Source organism: Cinclus cinclus, chromosome 2 (genome assembly GCF_963662255.1).
Source record: "Cinclus cinclus chromosome 2, bCinCin1.1, whole genome shotgun sequence".
In the NCBI taxonomy this organism is placed as follows: domain Eukaryota; kingdom Metazoa; phylum Chordata; class Aves; order Passeriformes; family Cinclidae; genus Cinclus; species Cinclus cinclus.
In genome coordinates, this window is record NC_085047.1 from 104,263,019 (window position 1) to 104,283,378 (window position 20,360).

At 45.4% G+C, this 20,360-nt stretch overlaps 1 protein-coding gene across 3 annotated transcripts in view; it reads left to right on the forward strand.

Annotated features, from left to right (window-relative positions):
- The first annotated feature begins 369 nt into the window (after positions 1-369).
- Positions 370-20,360, forward strand: part of PTCHD1 (patched domain containing 1) — a 33,040-nt gene continuing 13,049 nt past the window's right edge. The window contains exons 1-3 of one of the 3 annotated variants that reach the window (XM_062515156.1): positions 385-735; positions 12,890-12,916; positions 13,082-13,550. In XM_062515156.1, the coding sequence (XP_062371140.1) occupies positions 385-735; positions 12,890-12,916; positions 13,082-13,550 (847 nt within the window). Of the gene's footprint in view, positions 736-12,889; positions 13,551-20,360 lie in introns of all 3 variants that reach the window. The other 2 variants (XM_062515155.1, XM_062515157.1) reach the window with 2 other exon arrangements.

Sequence of the window (20,360 nt, forward strand, 5' to 3'; positions counted from 1 at the left end):
TTCCCCTTCCCGCGGCGGGGCGGCGGCGGCGGGGCTGCCCCCCCCCGCCCCTCCGCACACCCCGGCGGTCCGCGCCGCCGCTCCGCGGCGAGGGGCGGCGGGCTGGGAAGTCGGGCACCGAGGGGCTGGGAAACTCCTCTCGGGCACGGCGGCGTTGCGGGAGGACGAGCGCCCGAGCCGCCCCGCGCACGCACACGGGCGGGCGGGCGCGCACACACACCGCACACACACGCACACGCGCGGCGGCGGCCCCCGGCCCCCCGCAGCCGCGGCCGGCGGGGAGGCGGCGCCCGGCGGGGCTGCCCCATGGTCTTGCGGGGGCCGTGGGGGAGCTGCGGGGGCCCCGGCGCGGCGCTCGCTCTCCTGCGCGCCCTCCGCACTAGGATGTTGCGGCAGGTCTTGCACAGGGGGCTGGGGACGTCCTTCTCCCGGCTCGGCCACTTCGTCGCCAGCCACCCGGTGTTCTTCGCCTCGGCGCCCGTGCTCATCTCCATCCTGCTGGGCGCCAGCTTCAGCCGCTACCAGGTGGAGGAGAGCGTGGAGCACCTCCTGGCCCCCACGCACAGCTTGGCCAAGATCGAGAGGAACCTGGTGGACAGCCTCTTCCCGGTGAACCGCTCCAAGCACCGGCTCTACTCCGACCTGCAGACGCCTGGGAGGTACGGCCGGGTGATCATCACCTCCTTCCGCAAGGCCAACATGCTGGACCAGCACCACACCGATCTCATCCTCAAGGTAACCCCGGCGGGTCCCCCGGCCCCGAGCATCGCCACCCCGCCTGGCCAGGCGCCCCGCATCCCGCCCCGCTCCCCGCACCTGGCCGCCGGCTCGGACCCACCCGCGCATGCCGTGCTCTGCCCGTCCGGCACGGGCGCTGCCACCGCAGCTCCTCGGTCACCTCCCTGCAACAGTTGGGACGCCAGCCCGCCGCGGGGAGCCGGCACCGCGCTCCCCGCCAGCGCCGCGGGCTCCGTTCTCTCCCTCCTTATTTCTATTTTTTTCCCATCTTTTTCTTTTTTCCCCCTTTTGCTTTATTTGCTTTGGGTGAGCGAGAAGGGCAGTCTGGCTTGCTTAAATAATTTTTTCGGTGTCTCTCTATTCGCGTGGCAGTTGTACTCCCGAGTTAAGGCGTTTCGGGCTTTGATGAACTCAAACTTCAAAAGCAGTTAGGTACCAGTCTATCACGCTGCCGAGAATGGTTTCGGGGGCTGCCGGTGTGTCTGGTCTGCACTTCTGCATGGGGAGGGGTAGCACAAAACCACCTTCTCACTGCTCATCAAGGCAAATGACATAACTCAGCAGCTTATTTTTAGTGGGTAGTGTTTTCTTCCCCTCCACCCCCAGCCCACCACCACCGGTTTCAAAGATGAAGAGAAAACCCAGCCCAGCTGTAGACTGCAGGCATGGTGCAGCCTGTGCTGCCGGTTCAAGTTAGAGCGGGCAGCATATTCCCACTTGAGCAGCGCAGAGTGAGCGAGTCACAATCTGACAGGACATCTCACCGTACTATATATATATCATAACATGTCAGAAACCTGTGTTTCTTGAAGCTGGTACTCTAGTTTACACCCTGGTAATTTTGAACAATCCTGGGAAGAAAAACAGGGATGATAGATGCAAGAACTTGAGTGTTAAGAGGGTCAAGTTCACTCAAGAAAAAGGAAAGGAACATTTGGATATAACCAGAGGTGTGGCTAGCTGAATCCTGCACATTTTTGCTGTTGCCTTGTGGAAACCCAGAAGACTTCAACATTGCTTTTTTTTTTTCCCCCCAAATGTCAAACTGTCAGCCCATATAAAAGCCAATGTTAATTCTTCTTAATCGCTTCAAGGAGTGTCTCTTCTAAAATGAAAAAAAAACAGATGCAAAAAACCTATTGTAAGAGACTTCAGGGAGACCTCTCTCTTTACTAAAAAATGAAATAACTGTTACAGTGAATTTATTTATATTTTATTTCCGCTATAGGCACATACATAACTGTGATAAAGAGCCACTCAGTATTTTCTGTTTTTCTTTTGACACATTACCCAACAGTAATAAGCAAACATTTAATGAGTGTCAACTCACTAAGTACAGTAACAGCAATGTTACTGGCGAATGAGAAAACTCCAGAGAAATTATTTTCATTCCTTCATTTTCTTGCACTGTGAATTGCATTTGCATACACTGTGTATGTGCACATTTACTCAGTCATAGGATAATAATGATAATGGATTTTTTCTCTGTACTGCTTTCTCTGGAGATCTGTAGTTTTATCAATAGCAGAGTGACACACAAATAAATGGTACTCAGTCTTTTCTGCAGGCAAACTTCTGCATAAGATTTATCACATCAGCAAAAGAGGTATAACTTAGAAAGTTTTGTCAGTGTTTAACACAGCCTCATTTTTAATAGACAGACTTCACAAAAAAGATTATTATTTTTCCTTTAGTGAGATCATGAACGCCATTGCCATTTGATTGTTTAGACATTGTCAGGCGTGTCTGATGCATTATTTCCAACTCTTTACTTATCTAGTTAATTCCAGTGTGCTTTTTGTAGAATGGATTAAGTTCCTTGTCCATATTATGCTTCTGTTTGTGGGAAGAGGCAGGCTCTGGCAGCTGCCTGTCCAACCTTGTGGATAGCCTAGCCCCATGGGCCAAAGAACAGCAAAACAGGAGGGAGGGCTCCTACCTCCCAGTAGTGTTATATCTGTGGTGATGCAGGGCTGCATCATCTTGTGTTAACAGGGCCCACCAAGGGAAGCAGAAAGAAAAAGGTGGCCATCAAGGTTTTCCTATACACATTCAGTTGCATGAAAGGGAGAAGGGAGCAGAGGCAGAGCCAGCCAGCTCAAAGGACTGTGCTTGTAAGTGTCCTGGGTGAAACCAGAGTAAATCCCACTCACATTTTTGAAGCTGCCGTGTAAGCACAGTCAGGGCAGAGAACCTACATGGCAGCTTTTGCTTATCTTTCCTTTTCTGGAGGATGACTTCCCCAAGGGAGAGGTTTTGCTTTAGAATAAATGTCAGGTTGGACGCTGGCTCCTCCTACATGGCTGTTGCTGCATCTCCACCCACAAGCAGGAGGATGGGAGACACAAGAGGATGGTTGCTCCAGGCAGATGCTGGCTGCTCTTGGAGCACATCTTGTTGGTTTCCTTACCTGCCATATCCCACTTGATCTGCCAAAGAGGGAAAAGAATGAGCCTTGAGCATCTACAGCTTCCCTAGTCATGTGCCAAAGAAAGGAGATTTTCCCTGGTTTAGGCAGAGGAAGAGGTTAGAGGTTACTGTCCCTTAGTAAAGGAATACAAAGTTTTGGGCTCTGAGCAGTTGAAACTGGAACATAGGCAATACTGTCAAAAGCTAATCAGTCTAACATCCAAATCAAATCATTATTCAATGAAATTACTCTCGTGGTGACTTCTCTTAACACTCTGGTTAGCTTAGTGCAGTTTCTCTTGGGCACATTACCAGCCTGAGAAAGTCACCCTTGCCAGTGCTACACGATACCTTATTGCTGGCTGGGAAGGGATTCTGGGCAGGGCTTAGCCTCAGAATTGTCTCAGCCCAGGTCCCAGGCAGCACTCCCAGAGCAGGAGCTGCTGAGGGCTCCCGCAGTCAGTGAACATCTGCCAGTGTGACACTGGCTGCCCCCTGGACAGCCCCAGGTCTTGCTGGACACACAAGCTGCTCCACACAGGGTCTCTTCTCATTAGCAGAGAGGTGTGTGGCTGCCTGATAGAATAGTTTTGCTTTTGAGACAATGCCAAGTACTTTTAATTTTTGTGTAAATCTATCCATAGTTCTCACATCTCCCTGTAAGTGCTTACACCATTCTAGGCCTCCCGTCCCAATATTGCGTTTCCAGCTGCCATAGTAGTTTGCAGAAGCAAGAAATCTAAACATATCCTCAACCTCTGGTCTTGAATAGGTGTTTCAATAAAAAGCCTTGGTAGAATCTCAGATATGGAAGAGATGCATCCTGAGACTGAGATATCGTGGGAGGACAATAATGAAATTTTACTTGCTGCAGTACCTGCTCTATAGCTGAGCACAGGGAACTAGCATCCTGTGCTGTTGGTGTGCAGGACATTTCTTCCTCAAGATTTGTCTTTTGAGAGAGAGAGGTAGGAGGTAAAAACATCTAATTGAAGAAAGTGTGCTTTTATCCCTGCATTTCCAGTAAGTGCTTAGAAAAGCAAAAATAATTGGGATATTTGGTGTGCGCCATCGTGCAGAGGTTTAGATGATTATATAAAAGTCTGTAGAAACTGTTCAAGAAAACCTGGAGTCCCACCTGAAAACAGTGTTAGAACAGCCCCTCTACCATTTCATGGTGATATTTTCACTTGCCGTAAGAGACCTGTTAGGTTAAAGTCATGCAGACTCACTGGGAATACAGACCTAGACAGATTTTTGAACCTCAGAAAATATGGTCTAACTTAGACAGAATTTGAGACACTGATCTTTTGAGTCTGTTTATTCCTGTATGCTTACAGTGAGTCAACTGCACCATACTAAAGACTTTTTTAAATTAAAGATTTGCCTTTTTTTTTTCAGAAAAACATTATCTCTTACATTTCCATTACTGTGTTTATAGAAATAACACAGTACTAATATTTTTTGTCAAAAAGTCCACTTAAGATATCAAGACATAAAGATGAAAAGGATTGAAATATAACATGCTTTACTGAAGGGGATTTTTATTTGCAGTTTGCTTCTATAAAAATCTGTAGATTACAGGGTTTTTTCTTAAGGAAACCTTTACTAACTACAGGTTTTTAGTGCTTATAGATTGCTTCTCTCATAAACTGGCCATTATTTGATCTAGGTAACTGACTAAATATGTATTTGTACTCACAAATGAAGTAAAGTCAGGTGTTTCTGTTTAAGGACACATTTATTTAAGAACTTCCTAACTTCTTATTACTGCAGAACAAAACAGTTTAGCTTCAAAATCTTGCAGACCTCATACTTGTTGGGGTTTTATTTCCTCTCTCTGCTCCTTAATTATTCTGTTCCTGTTAACGTGTGTGTTGGCACGCTCTGTCTGCGGTCCTCACGGATTTCCTCGCTTATTTTGTACGTGTGAGGAAATTCGTGGAGGAAACAACCATGTTTAGAAACAACTACGTTCCCTTGTCTGTGGTATTCCCAATTGCTTTGCTGTACAAACATGGCACACTTGAACCATTATTTCCAAAGTCAGTGGGAGTGAGTTGTGGTTGTTCAGCGGAGCCAAAAGCTGCGTCTGTTGGGAGCCTGAGTTACACAAGGTACCCTTTTTTTAGAAACTTTTCGCTACTCCTGAATGCCTGGACTCAGGAAATCAGCTGTGTATCTAGTAATGGAGGTAGTAAGTCTCCACCTTCTCAGGGTAGCTCAGGCGCTAAAAACACTTCTTGGGAAACAGTCAGTAGAACATACAGTGCATTCTGCTGAAAACAAAATAAAGGATGAAGTCATGTCTTTAGAGCAAGGCTGTAAGATGAGGGGAAGAGTCCTAATACAAGAAAAACAAGGGTGTGAAAGCAGCAGAAGTGCAAGCCTGTTGTCATAGCAGCACAATGCTGCAGGGCTAAAATGTATCTTATGCGAAAACAGATGAGAATTAAGATACGCAGGTAAGATCCGGGCACAGCCAAGGAAGAGGGAAGGTAAATAGCACGTTGCAAGGACAGCGTGGAAGTGTGTGCAGAAACCCCCCTGGAGCTCCCGGTGTCAGCAGCAGCAGCTCGGCGTGATTCCTGCAGGCAAGAGGGTTTGGTCTCTGGTCAGCACCTGGAGCAGAAGTCCTAAAGTTGCCTGTGCCTGGGAGGGCAATCACATCCCACCAGTGCCCACCATCCCCCCGGCCCTGCTCCAGTAGCACTGGCCAGGACAGGGCCCCTCTGCTCTCTCTCCTGCCTCACTCCGTGGTGTGATGCTCCCTACACCCTGCGCTGCTGCCAGCCGAGCAGCCCGTGCTCGGAATGCCCAGCATCCTGTCTTGCCTTGCCTTTCCTGCCCTGGAAGGTCAAACTTTGCTTCCCCTCTGACAAACGGAACACATGGAGGACAGGTGTTTTCAATAGGTGGCTGCATGTGTTGTGTGTGCTGGGGGCATCACCCCACAGGCAGAGCACAGGAGTGGGCAGGGCAGGCTTCAGAGGACAGGGACATCTGTGCATCGCAGCCACGAAGACCAGGCCGTCCCCAGACAGTGTCACTGAGCTGAGGGAGAGCTCCCAGGGCTCTCCGCTGGCCGCATTTGCACTTCCTAAAAGCTGTGACAGGGCCCAGCCTTTAAGTTGGGGTTTACAGCAGGAGAGCCCCCTGTCTCCTATTGGAAGATAGAAGGAGGAGCCGAGTTGTTAGCTAACACCGTGGGCTGTGAACCTGCAGCCATTAAGATTTCCCTGCAGCGCAGAAGGGATTGTTCCTCACGCTTCTGCTGGAGGAGCCCTTGGCAAGAGCCCCCTGAGAAGCAGAAGAGAGATGGAAAGGTGTTCATGGAGACATCTGAAGCGCACAGAGAAAGCCACCCGTGGTGGAACTGATGCAAGATCAGACACAGGAGCGAAGTTTTATTCTTTTTTCCCCATCATGAAAAATTGATCTTGTTGCCGTACACCAGGGTGCGCAGAGAGGTTTCTGCTGCCCAGGTGTCCTGTCCTCCAGCAGCAGTCAGCCCAAAAAGCGGAGTGAGCTTCTCACGGTGGAACAAATTCAGGCAGATTTACAAGGTGTCAGAATTAAGATGGTATTGATTAGAAAAGCTTCTCCACTTCAAATTAGAAAAGAAAAATCATATCTAGAGATTTTCTGTAACTACCAAGAAGACAGATGGAAATATAAATGCACGCACATCTGCCGTTTCAAGCACTAATAGTTGTCCCTCAGTTGATGACTTGTAGTTTGAACAATTTTTAGATTTTATTTTTCTGAAAACTGTTTGGAGAAAAGATAAATCGCTGTGTTTTGGACAGCTGAAAAAACTAGTTACAAAAATAAATCCCGTGCATAATTAGTATCTTAGTGTCTCTTCAGGAAACCTGATTGTAGGACTGAGAAAAAGAACCAAGGTACGCACAACGATCCTTGCTGCTTGCTCTCCAGCTGTGACTTCTAATGTTTATCCCGAGCCATTAGGATCTGTTGGCTTCCTCTGTCTGCTGTGTGCACGTTCTTCATCCCTTGCTAGGCTGGCATGGTCAGGAGGCCACTGCCCACCACCCTCTTTGAACCTCTGCATGGACCCTTGGTCTCAGACTGGCAGCAGGGCACAGCCCTGGCCAGGGGCTCCCTTGCCCTCCCACTCTGCACCTTCTGATGGAAATGCATTCTTGAAAGTTTAATTCTGCCTCTATCTGCAGAACCCACAGTGGGGTTTTTTTGTAAATTAAGCTGGAAGCTGTGCAAGTATTTTCCCTCTCATAACCTTTTTACGTTTTGACTGAGGCCACCTCTTGACGTGAATAAAAAAGTACACTGCAAAGGTATGAAATGCCAGAGATTACTGAGATCATAGAAGAAGTTGTGAAATTTATAGCTATCCATTAAAGGCATTTTCTCCTCTTCATTTTCCTTGGCACAAGTTACCTGTAAAAATTACTAAAAGAGTAAACCAGCTTCTTATAAAAATGAAGTGCATATTTTAAATTATTGTCTTCATCCTGCTTTCTAGTTTTTCAGTCTTGAAGCCAAAACAGTGATAAAATTTTAAACAGTAATAGGTAATGAGTTCAGAGCCTTCTCTGTCTTTCTTCCATAACCATGAGATCAGACTCTTTTTTTCTTTTTGGTTGTTGTTTTTTTTGTTTTGTTTTGGTTTGGGTTTTTTTTGTTTTTTTTTTTTTAATGCAAGCTGAGATTGAAAAACAATCACAGTACTTCAGGCCCCAGGACTCACAGAAAAAACAAACTTGGTGAAAATGACAGCAAAAATATTCTAAGAGTAGCAACACAAAAGAGCAAAGCTAATATTGGATTTTAACCATCAGATGGAGACTGCAAGACTAAATAAGTCAAATAATAGCAGAAGCAACAAAGTGATGCGGCTTTGCAAAGATGATGCTCCTGAGAGTAAAACATGTCTGCGTGCCAGATCATTTGCAGTGCAGGAGGACATCCATATATCTAGCTAGTTTTGTCTCGTTGGCCATTCATTGACTGCATGTCAAGTACAAAGTATAGTCAAGTCCTTCTGATGAGTGATGTCTCCTATAAGCACCACATATCATTGCTCAGCAGCAAAACCAAACATATTTTTGAGCTGTATATGATAAGCAGGAGGTAGTTGTGCACATCCTTATGATTAAAAACGGTGTCTGTGACTGACCCAGCTTCCAAGAGAGTCAGGATGTGTTTTCATGAGCTGGGCATGGGATCTTGTAAAGACCGAATGGTCCCGTTGCATTTTGCTGTTCTTGTCACTGTGGAGTTTCCCTGGGAGCAAAAGATGTGCCACCAGCAAGGTGAGACCCAAGTGGGACACCGGTGGTTGGGTCCTCATCCCCTTTGCCCATAGATTTGATTGGGGTAGGAGATTATGTAATGTGAGTTTAAAGGATATCTGGGGTTGGACCATTTTGCAGATGAATCAGCAGTTTCTAACCCATCCCTGCTGTGAAAGGGTCTGTTTCCTTCACGGGGAGGCTGCAGACTTCTTTGTTACCTGATTAAATTAACAGAATTCTGGTAATACCTTCTCACTTCTGAATTAAAGGATTTCTCCACAAAACAAAGGGGTACAGGTTTTTCTCACCCCTTCTTGTAGCTTCCTGCATCTTTTGCAGGAACTTAAGAATAAAAATTAGTTTTCCTTTCTGTCCTGACCATACATCTCAAAGCACAACCCTTTTGCCTTCAGGCTCAGCTTTGATGGCACTGCTGAAAGTTGTGCCAAGCTCTGTACGGTGGAGAGCTGTCTCATAGAGCCCAGTGTGGGGCTTGGCCATCCCAGGGCACCCAAATTGACCCTGTTGCAGGGCTCTGGTTCCCAGCACCTGTCTTCCTGTGCTGGTGGCAGAGTTAGGACAACCACCAAAAATAAAACATCTTGAAGAACTTCCAGCCATGGCTCTCTGAGGCCCTGGTGCAAATGGCTTAGCCCAGGATAAGTGCAAAGATTTTTGCTTTCTGGCATCCCCTCCTGGGCCCATGGACAGAACCAGCTGGCAGTGCAGTGCAATTTCACCACCTCTCATCTGTCAGTTGTGCCTCAGGCTTAAATATGGCTTGGTATGTAGGTGTGAGACCAGTGCAGCCAGCACCTGGAGATATTTGCTGAAAGGGATTTGTCTCCTGGTTAAAGTCATCATTCTTCTCCATCTAAAATAAATAACCAAATGAGCATGGGACGTAAAATAAAAGAAGACCAAGACCAAGATTTTACCAAATGCAGATGACTAAAAAACTAAATTTCTGTTCTAGAAATCTCTTAAGGTGGTGCAGGACACACATAAATACCATTTTCAGAAGGGAGAGGGGAAGTCCAAGGAATGGTCACTGTTTAAACAATGGTGAAAGGAAGAGGTGGATGTTATTATTTCATGTCTGAGAACTCGGGGACCGTGTGCCACCATGGTGAGAGAGCTTAGGTGGTGCTGTGCAGTTCTCATGCTGCAGTGCTCTGGCATCTCAGCAGTAAACTGCTTTTTGGTTCTTTGCTCTGTTAGCTGTCTGAAAAAGCTGGGAGTGATGAGCAAGCAGTGCATGTTTTCCTTCGAGAAAAAACATTCATTCAGCTTTTGTTACTCCTTTAAATTTCCCTTTCTCCTAATGGGATCAGTAAGGATAAGGACAGCTGAATAAGTGAGGATCTGGTAGTCAGTCATTTGTCCCAGAACTAGGTGCCAGGTTTATTCCATGTATAGTTACATGCTATTAGAAACCTGTGCACTGAGGAGTGCAATATGCATTATGCATAAGCATATTTCTAATGTTGTCCCCATCACAAAACAGCCTTTACCATCAGACTGAAGTTTCCTGGGGGACCTCCTGGTGTACCACAGGCAAGCCAAACTGCAGACTGTGCAATCCTTTGAACTCACAGGATATGCCCTTGTAAGCTCTTGGAGCTTCTGTTTTCTGTGGAAGCCAGTTGCCCAGAGTTATGACTGTGGGCTCTGGATGGGTAGAAAAATCTGTGTAGCCGCTGCTGAATTCCCAGCATGGCAGCAGAAAGGAGAGTGCCATGGGACTGCAGGTCTCCTCAGGGAAGAGGCAGCATCCTGTGGCTCACAGGCTGCCACAGGCAAGCAAAGGGAGAAAGGAGAGACAGCCTACAGGCATGCTGCAGCACACCCCTGCCCTGAACTGAGGCAGCAGAGGGCTTTCTGAAAAAGCATCGGGTCTGAAAAAAGTGCAGATAAAGCATTGTATTTGTCTTGAGAAGGAAAGTCTGGGTCAGGATTCCCAGTGCTGAATCCTTGGGTGTGCTGGTGCAGTTCTCAGCATACTTTGTTGGGATGGAGGGAATGGCAAGTTTTTCTCTTCTTTGGCTGTTTGCCACCAATTTGAGATCAAATATTGTGGCCACTGGCAAAGCTCAGAATATATCTCATAGCTGCTCTAAACTGCACGAGCTTGCAGCCAGCTCTGGGGGCTGCTCATCTGCCAGGATGTGCCAGGACACAGAGCTGTCTGCCTGCTTCCCTCTCTTCCCCAAAGCCCCATTGCTGAGAGGTGGGATGGGCAGGTCCCCCCCACGCAGTGCCCGATCCAGCCCAGCACGGTCTTGGAAGCACCAGGCCACTGCTGCAGAACAAGCTCTTCAGCCTGAAATGATCATTTCCAAGAGGAAAGAAGTATTTTAGATACGACATTTAGCTTCTAGCCTTTCACTAAAGATGAAGTAATAGCTGTGATAGATTAGGTTATTTTATAACCTAAATATTAGAGAAAAAGTGCTTCAGATGTGGAAGGAAGCAAATGCTGCAGTGAAGCAGGCTGGGTAAATAGCAACACACACTGTTTGATGAAAGTTGCATGTCAGTTTAGTTTCTTCTGCATTGTGTTGTTGCATAGATCCTCTCTGAAGGAGTTGTATAGTGAATCTAATAAAGGCAGGAAATTCTTTCTATTCCTCCTGGTTTCCCTCAGCTGTGCTTCTTTATGTGACATCTTGTTTTATAGCTGTTGGCAATAAAAACCATTCAGTAGCTCCCATTGCAAAAAAATTAAAATCAGATATCTGTCTTTGATCTGGTAAATCAGGACATTTTCCCCAAACTGTAGTCAAGTACAATAGAATTTGTACCCCAAAACAGCAGAACTTTGCAACCTCAGACTGAAAAGATGGGAAGTATTCTCCATAGAGGTTAGTTTCTTTGTCATGTTCCTGCAAATATTTTATTTTGTTTTGTTTTAGAAGAAAGTTTTGCAAAAGACCCTAGTCTGTTGCACAGACAGTTACATTTTTTCTCCTACCACAATGGAAAATTTTGTTTCTCACCATAGCTAAGTATCGTGTTCTCACAGTACTGTGAAAAGATTTGTTAGTTCAGTTCATTTCTCAATCTTATCTTCCTAATGTCAGTATTGAATTGTTATTTCTGTCAAAAAAATTAAAACTACTCAAAAGTGGAAAAATATACCCCCAAGCTGCTAGAGAAACAAGATGAGAATATAGGAATATTGTAATCTTTGTCTATATGATGTCACATTATCCTGAGGAATGGAGGCAAGGTAACTACATGTTTACCTGTCACAGATTGTGCAATGTAATCACAAAACAATCAGATTAAATAAATCTCAAATACCACACAAAATCACTATGACTGTTTAGTTTCAACAGATGTAGGTTGGCCAGGATTATTAAGCATTTTTATCATTGCCCACTGATGAGTGTATAAACTCTACTGCTCTCCTGTACACTATCGTCTATTTTTTTAAACTGTGTTTATCATCAGACAGAATGATGCACGTTAACAAACTCAGTATTTTTTTAAAAAAAACATTGTAACCCTAGTCTATTAGGGCTATTCTCTTGCCATATTTTAAATTTCTTGTTTCTTCTACAGTGACGAAAATAGATTCAGAAAGGGTTTCAAGAGTTTTTATATTTTTTCAAGAAGAGATGGTAATTTTTTCTGCCTTTCTGATGCTCAAAAATAACTGAATATTTTTTTATCGAATATAACAAATTTCAGAAGGATGAGAAACAAAAAGGAAGGTGCACTAAGAGCTGCTATACCTAACAAAACCTACAAACCCTAAACTTAGGGGAGCTTTACTAATTAACAGAACCTCTCAGAGCAAGAGAGAACCAGTGTCTGTCTCTGCCATTGCTTCCTGCTCTCACACTACTGAGGATTTGATGAGGGAAAGAGGGAAGAGAAAAGAGGGCAGATTAGTTATTGCCAGATCTCTTTTCCCTGCTGTGCCAAGGGTCTCTCTACATAGGACATTGCAGCTGTGGCCTGGTCCTTTACTCAGAGCAAGTGTTGGTCCCCTGCACTGCCAGACTGCCAGCACATCCTGCACAGGTGGCACACCTGGTCACGGGGCTTTTCTGCCTTCTGGACCTCAAGTTGATCTCTTAGAGTAATGGAGCATTCCTGAGCACAACAGTGTCCCTGGACATGGTTGGGCTTTAGCTGGACCTGTTGAGTTTGCTTAGTTAGAGAGGCTAAACAGCAGCTGCACGTGGCACGTACACATGTCACATGATGCCAGAGTTACCAGCAAAGGACACAGGGGAATAATACTGCTCATTTTATGCGTGATTCCCTTTTTTTTCTTTCTTTTTTTTTTTTTTGCAATGAGTGTGCTATTAATACCACGGTCACCAGAACTTTTGTTGTTGTTGCTTAGATCAAATAAAAAAGGGATGGCGGTGAGGACCTGCTGTCATTCTGTCTGCTACTGTGCAAAACGATCTGATGAATAACGTGTGTGATTTCTCTTTCCCTTGTAGTTGCACTCTGCAGTGACCAGGATCCAAGTTCAAAGACCTGGTTTCAATTACACGTTTGCCCATATATGTATCCTGAACAATGACAAGACATGCATAGTGGACGACATAGTGCATGTACTGGAGGAATTAAAGGCTGCTCGTTCTTCTAATCGAACTAATTTTGCAATCACTTATCCGATTACTCACTTAAAGGATGGCAGGGAAGTGTATAATGGGCATCAGCTCGGTGGGGTTACTGTGCACAGCAAGGACCGGGTGAAGTCTGCAGAAGCCATTCAGCTCACCTACTACTTGCAGGCAATCAACTCCTTGAATGACATGGTGGCAGAGAAGTGGGAATCCATTTTTTGTGACACTGTTGAACTTTTCCAGAAATCCAACAGGAAAGTCAAAATGTATCCTTTCACTTCCTCTTCGCTGAAGGAGGATTTCCAGAAGACGAGCAGGGTGTCAGAACGCTACCTGATCACAAGCTTGGTCCTTGTGGTCACCTTGGCCATTCTCTGCTGCTCCATGCAGGATTGTGTCCGCAGCAAACCCTGGCTTGGCCTGCTGGGATTGCTGACAGTGACTCTTGCCACCCTGACTGCTGCTGGGATCATCAATCTCACTGGTGGGAAGTACAATTCCACCTTCCTGGGAATTCCCTTCGTCATGTTAGGTAACTATCTCCTCTCTCTCTTTTGTGTGTTTGTGCCTCCCTGATGCATTTTCAGCAAGCAGACAAGCAACACTGCATGCTTCCTGTCGTCTCATTCCTGCAGCACTGCCCCATGTCAAATCCACACTGCCTCTTTTCCTAAACTATTTTTACGGTGCCTGGATGTTAAAATCATGCCTGGGGTTCCAATGTGGTGTAGAACAACACCGTGGGATGTGAGCCTGTGCAGTAATAAGGATGTGCAAATGCCGTGCCTTTTGTAGAGAGAGAGCCCAGCTGCCTCTTCTCTGTGGATGTTTGATTCTGGTTTTGGAGGAAGACCTTTGCAGTGGTCCCCATGCAGCACTGACAAGTGTCAGCTGTGCTGGCAAATCAAAGGGCTGTCCATACTGGGCATTTAGGGAGTGCTGGCTCCTTCGGAGACCAGAGCGATGCTGTCCTGGCTTGGCAGGTGCTTGTCTGTGGAATGAGAGTGGTGGTTGGTTCTGGGTTGCATTTCTCCAGAAGTCCCTGTGTTGGCTGAGCAAGCATAGGGAGAGTTTCACAGCCCTGGGGGAGAGAACTTTGACACCCCTGGTCAGGGATGGACCTGCAAGCTCAGCACCAGCACATCCCACTCATGGCAGAGGGTTATGGAGGGAAGTGGCACTGGCTGCTCCCTGGCTCCTGTGCCAGCAGACATCTTTATCTCCCTGGGTTTTGTACCACTTTACTCACTGTGGAGTATGGAGTGGTTTCAGTTTGTTTTGTTTTCCGTGAGGGGGGGAAAGGGGAGGACAGACATGTGGTCATCTTGCTCCCAGCCCAAAGTCGGAGCCCTCTCCTGCTGGCACCAGGGCATTTGTGGAAATTCTGCATACTCTACCAAAGAGGCAGAACTTCATGGGAGACAAAATGGGAGCTCTGGAGAGTTCACAGCCTCTTTGTTTGTGTTTGGTTCATAACCAGTGTGAAAAGCTTTGTGCACTGTAGGTGTTTAATATGTCCTTGTTCACGCCATTATTCATTTGTGGAGAATAATACATGCATTGATTTGATCACAGCTTCCCCAGCTGAAAATCAGTGCTCAGTAATACTTCAGGTTTCAAGTGTAAGAGTGTCTCCACTGACTTAGTCACATCATGTAGTGATATGACACGTTTCGAGCACAGCTATTTTTATATCCAGCACCAGGTTCTTGTTCCGTGCTGGTACTGTAGTGCTGCTGCACTGTGGTATTGTTGCACTTTAATTAAAGACTATGCTTCAGTGCATCACACTACCAGTTAACATAGAGAATATATTCAGTGGCAAACAGAATTCAGCTACATTACATCGGCTGTCATTTTCAGATGACATCCATGAAAATGAAACTACATTGTAATCTAGAGGAAATGCAGCACAAGAAAGTCAGAGTCAAAAGAAGGGTATCTCTCTGACCTGAGTCTCTGATTTCTTTAGTGGGTTTTTATGCCTGTTCATGTGTTACAAAATTCAATTCCTCAAACTAAGTAGCAATATTAAGTGTCACTTTAGATAGGAGGGGATTTTAAGATGTGTTACAAGAGTAGCAGAAAAGCCGTCTGAAGTCCAGACATGTGACATGAAAGTACATGGGGAAACTGACTCAAAAGTATGAAATATTAGCTTTGTTTAGGGATCAAATATCTGCTCCCTGGGACAGCCTTTCAGATCTTTAATTGACTAGTAGTGACAATGCTGAGACTTGAAATCCTCAAAGACTTACAGATAGCTATGAAAAGTTTCACATGTCTATTTTAGTGCTCCTTTAAGTGCCAAGCTGTAGAGTCAACTCTGCTTTTCTTTTCCTTTTTTTTTTCTCTTTTTCCTGATTTTTTTTTTCGGTCTTGTTTGTTTGAAGTACTCCACTCTTAAAAGGGCAGCTCAGTTCCCACTGTGAACAAGTCAAGATAGAGCAGCCAAGTTCATGTAAATCTTGCCCGCTTCCCCAGCTGCATAAAATCTCCCAAGGGATGGGAATATCAACAGGTGAACAGAAGGCACTGACAGCACATTTTGGAGTTTTTAATGAGAACTGATTTAAATTAGCAGATAGCTAGGAAGGCAGGTTGGCCTTTTTTTTTATTTATTTATTTTTTCCTGGAGTACAGCGGAAAGATTGAGCATGTATTTTGAAATGTATTTTGTACCTAGATGTTGTTTTGCTTATAAAGGATGTTTTAAGTCAAGGCAACTGAAGGCTACAGACACCAAGAATCCTCCATTATACCCCGCTGAACTGCTTCCACTTAATTTCAGTGACCGTCAGATTAGATCATAGATTAACTGACCTTTAGAAAGCTAAAGGATTTCTGGCTAATGATGTAGCCCTGTATCTATTACTCATAATCTCAAGGCTAAAAGCAGAAATGAGATTGAAAAAAAGATTACACTGGACACATTTCAGGCACGGCCCCTTTACTGGTATACATCATTAATGAAGTTTCCTGGTTTATAGCAGCTGAGGATTTTTAACTTTTCATCAGTGTTGCGGAGGCAGGGGGGACATTCTCCAGACATCATTGTACTCAGGATGAGATTACATCTTTCATAACAGATAGTTTTCATCATGCACTTTGTCTCCTCCTTGGACCACTTCCTCTTGTGTTTCACTGCACAAGCACTACAGCATTTGCATCATGTCTAACCTGAGTTCCCCTTTTGCAACTTAGCTGTCCTCCTTATTTATACACTGCATCTGGAAAATAATTTATTTTCTTTTTCTTTGTATATTTGGTACCACTCTCACTTGCCCAGTCTTCTTCCTTTTCATCCCAGCTTTCCTCAGACTATGTTTACCAGACTTCCAGCAGTCCTCTTACTTTTGACCATTCTACATCTCCCGTGGAGTGTAGTGCCTAAATCCAGGCACAGGATTCAGACTGAGGCTTTCAGCAGCACATAGAGTAGGAGGATCATTTTTCACATCTTGCATATGGCACTGCTGTTCATACATCGCCATATGTCATTCATTTTTTTCTCAGCAGTATGAAATGGCTGGCATTTGGTTGGTGATACATGGTAATTCACAGATCCTTCATGTCGCTTTCTACCCTGTTTTCACAGTCATTTATTCCAAACAACATGTAAAAGTTTGCCCTTGTCCTTCCTGAATTATAGCTTGCTTATCTCACACCATTTCTCCTCAATAAGTTTATCTGGAGACCATCACTGTCTCCAAGATGAATTATCTGGTCAGCAATGTTTTGCAATTATCAACCTCTTCATATTTTCAAGAATTATTTTCTGAATAGGTTGTCCAGTCACAACCCCATTCTAAAAATATTGGCAGTAAGTCTAGAAAATAGTCTGATCAAAGTGCTTTGTAATACTTCTTTCATTCATCCATCCTGCTTTCTTTGACATCCCTTATTCATCAGCCATTTCCAAGAAGAAACAAGCTACAGTGAAGGGCACCAGCCTCTGTAGATGTTGAATCCTCAGCTTTTGCATCAACAGGGAATTTTAAAAGTTACTAAATTTCCATGACTTACCAAATGGCAGTCTTAAGCTCAGGCTGTGTAAGTGTAGGCAGCAGAAATATCTTTTGCTTACTCCACCTGATAAATATGACATGCCAGTTTAAACACTTCATACTTTGGTTTTAATTGTGGCAGTTTAATCTAGTTTATTCTAATTTATTTAATTGAGGCAATGTAATTGAGGCAGATTACTATAACCCAACTTACAAAAGATTACATAGTCTGAGTATGTCACTACAGTGATGATTTTTATGGTGGGGCAGGTTTCTTTTTTGCCGTCCCTGATTTCTAACTCAATGGCAAAAACTGAAGCAGGGAGAAATATTGCCAGAGACCCCCTTCCCCAGCAGATGCTAAAAGAGTGAGGGTTCCCTTTGGTGCCTGGAGGTCCATCCATGGCTGGGGCTTGCCTGAGCCCCACCGAGGGGCTGTGGGGGGAAGCAGCAGAGGGCAGGCTGGCTGCAGCCACTCGTTTCCCTGGGATATCTTGTCAGGTCAAACTGGGAACTGTTCTCCAGCTATAGGTTAACACAGGTACTTCTAATCTGAAAGTGAAGCCTAAAACCTGGGAAAATTAGCAGGCTCACAGCATTTCTCTGGATGTAGTTTGAATTAGCATATGTCTCTGTGGTTTTTTTAAAACTGCCATCCACATCTATCAGTGTGCAAACAAGTAATTTAAGGACAAGTTTGCTGACATGTCCAGTTCTTGTGGAATACTTTGTTGAATTAGGACTGTTCATTTTTGACCACAGGAACCAAAAAAATTAATTCTACAACGAGGTTTGATTTAAAATAGCTGATTTATACTGTCTGCTGCAAAACAGAATTAAAATTCTGATTTCCTGTTGCCTTCTTCATTAAAAACTATAGATGTTTGGTCTGGCACAGATGCTAATATATCCATCATAAGTTTCCTTTACACATTAAATGCTGTTTAAAAGCTGCCAAACCTTTAAAAATACTGTTTTCCTCAAAAAATCACAGTGTTACCAAACAAATCATTGGACAGCAACCAGGGCTGTCTGATCAAGTTTTTGGTGTGACTTTTTTTCCTTCCCAGAGGCAGAGTGGAACCTAGGCACTCAAAAGAAAATTGCAGCATAGCCTTTTGCACTGCAAACTAGCAATGTGTTTGCTGTTTCTTCAGAAATGAATACAGCTTACTCGGGGAGAAGTGGCTCTCTTCAGCTGCCAAGTTCGTGAAAAGCATCGGCTGTGTGAATCCGCGGTGGAACGCCAGGCGCTGCCAGATATGGGCAGGGACGCGGGGCCAGCTCCGAGAGCTTATATTTAGCCTCCAGTGCTGGCAGGGGAAAACCAGGTAGAAGTTATGAGAGTGGCTTGAGCTTGTAGCACACTGTAAAAGGAAATATAGCCAGCAGTGTGTAAAACTCGGCAAAAACAGGGACAAATGAAAACCCCTTCTTACAACCTCCATCGCATCCCGCCCTGCAGCATGCCCCCTCTGGGAAGAGAGAAGGGAAAAGCAGTCAACAGAGAGATGCAGTAAGGGGTGAGTGGGAAGGAGGAGGTGGAAGTGTCAGGCAGGATCCAGGCAGGGGTCCGTCCCAAGTGGAGGAATGTCAGGGGGAATGTCAGCCCTTACAGGGCTGCCTCTGGTAGCACAGGGAAGCACAGGAGCAGGTGAGGTGCAGAGCACTTTGGAAGGTACCTGGAGGAACCAGGGCTCATAGTGGCACCTTACAGATGCAGAGAAGTTCCAGTCACTTCTTAGAAACATGAATTGTTGGACACATGACTTCCACATGGCTTGCCTGGGGGAGAGCTGTGCTGAGGGAGGACTGAGCTGCCATACCTGTACAGGGGCTTTACAGATGCAAAAACGGCATCATAGTTGGGATATGAGGTCAGAGACAGTTGTGAAAGAAGGTTGGAAGGAAAAAGGCAACAGAAGAAGAGGGGAGGTCAATGAGTTTGATGATAGGAGTGAAAAGCACAGGAGGGCAAGTGAGAGGACTGCTGAAGGTTAGAGACCATGAAGGCAACAGGCAACTAAACTGAGCAGGGCAGCTGACAACCAGCACAGAAACCTGAGGGTGCTCAGGCCAGCACACACCAGTACATGGGACTCACTGGTGCTGTGCCTCAGTGCCAGTAAGGCACCTGGCCTGGCTGCTGCTTATTCTCTGGACAAACCTGCTGGTAGGGAGTTGCTACATATGCCAAATTTATACACCCTAAAAGCATTCGTTATTCTCCCTGTCGAGCATCCAGGTGTTTGCTATGTTCAATAAAGCTGAAGAGTCAACACTGGTTACATATAGAGAGTTTCAAAGGGAGAGAAGCAGCCCTCCACAGGTCTCCCCAGTGCCCTTCAGTTCACACATAGAGGTAGCACACACCCCCAAATGTTTGACTTTGTATAGTATTTTTCCACGAATTTTCCTGCTGTCAGTTAATAAAAATGTGAAGGTTACCGAGTCTGGTTTTTTATTCCCCAGCTAAGCTTTCTCATTCTACCTGTCCAACTGTCCCTCTGCTGTCTTTTCATGCTGGGAAGAAGCATGTCCTCCTTCAGTTGGCTCAGCTGGCTGCCCCCACGTCCCTTTCTCTCATCTCATCCATCTCTTTTGCAATATCTGGCAGCCTCCTCCAGAAGGTCTCACCCATATTCCCGCTCCAGGCCATGACATCTCCTTCCTAATGCCTGCACAACTCTCAGTATCTTTTGGTCTCCCTAAGCTTCCTTCATCTTTTCCACTGTTTTCCACGTTCCTGTCAGTGTGTCCCCTCTGCCATTTTGATTGGGTTTTCTTTAAATTTCTCCTCTCTCATCCTCCCCTCTCCTCAACCACAGCTGGGCCTATCACTCCCACCGTTTTCCCTATTCTTCAACAATTTCCTTGGCTCTCAGATAGGTCCCCACTATACCCTGCAGTTGTATCTCAGCTGCTTCTGATTTCCCCATGATTTCCACCATTCATCCTTTCCTTTTTTCATACTGCCAAAGCACTCCAAGAGTGCCCTGGAAGTACACTTAGTTTTTTGTCACTCCATCTGTTCATCTTTCCCAGTTCAACCCTGCACAGCTCAGTTACAGTCCTAAAGCATTTTGTGGTTTGTTCCTTTCATCCCTCTTCTAAGAAATGAATAAAATTGTCTGGTTTTATCTACCCAGAACAGACAGAATCCCAGGCGTGTCACTTTCCTCATCATGCTTTTTTCTTCTCCCTTTTCTGTCCTCAGTCCCTCAGTCTTTTATGACGTCTCTAAGCAGTCATGCATCTTCTGCAGTCCTTCAGGCATCACCTGGCATTTCTGTTCCTCATGTGTAAGAGGGAATAAGTGCAGAAGTAGGTTCCCA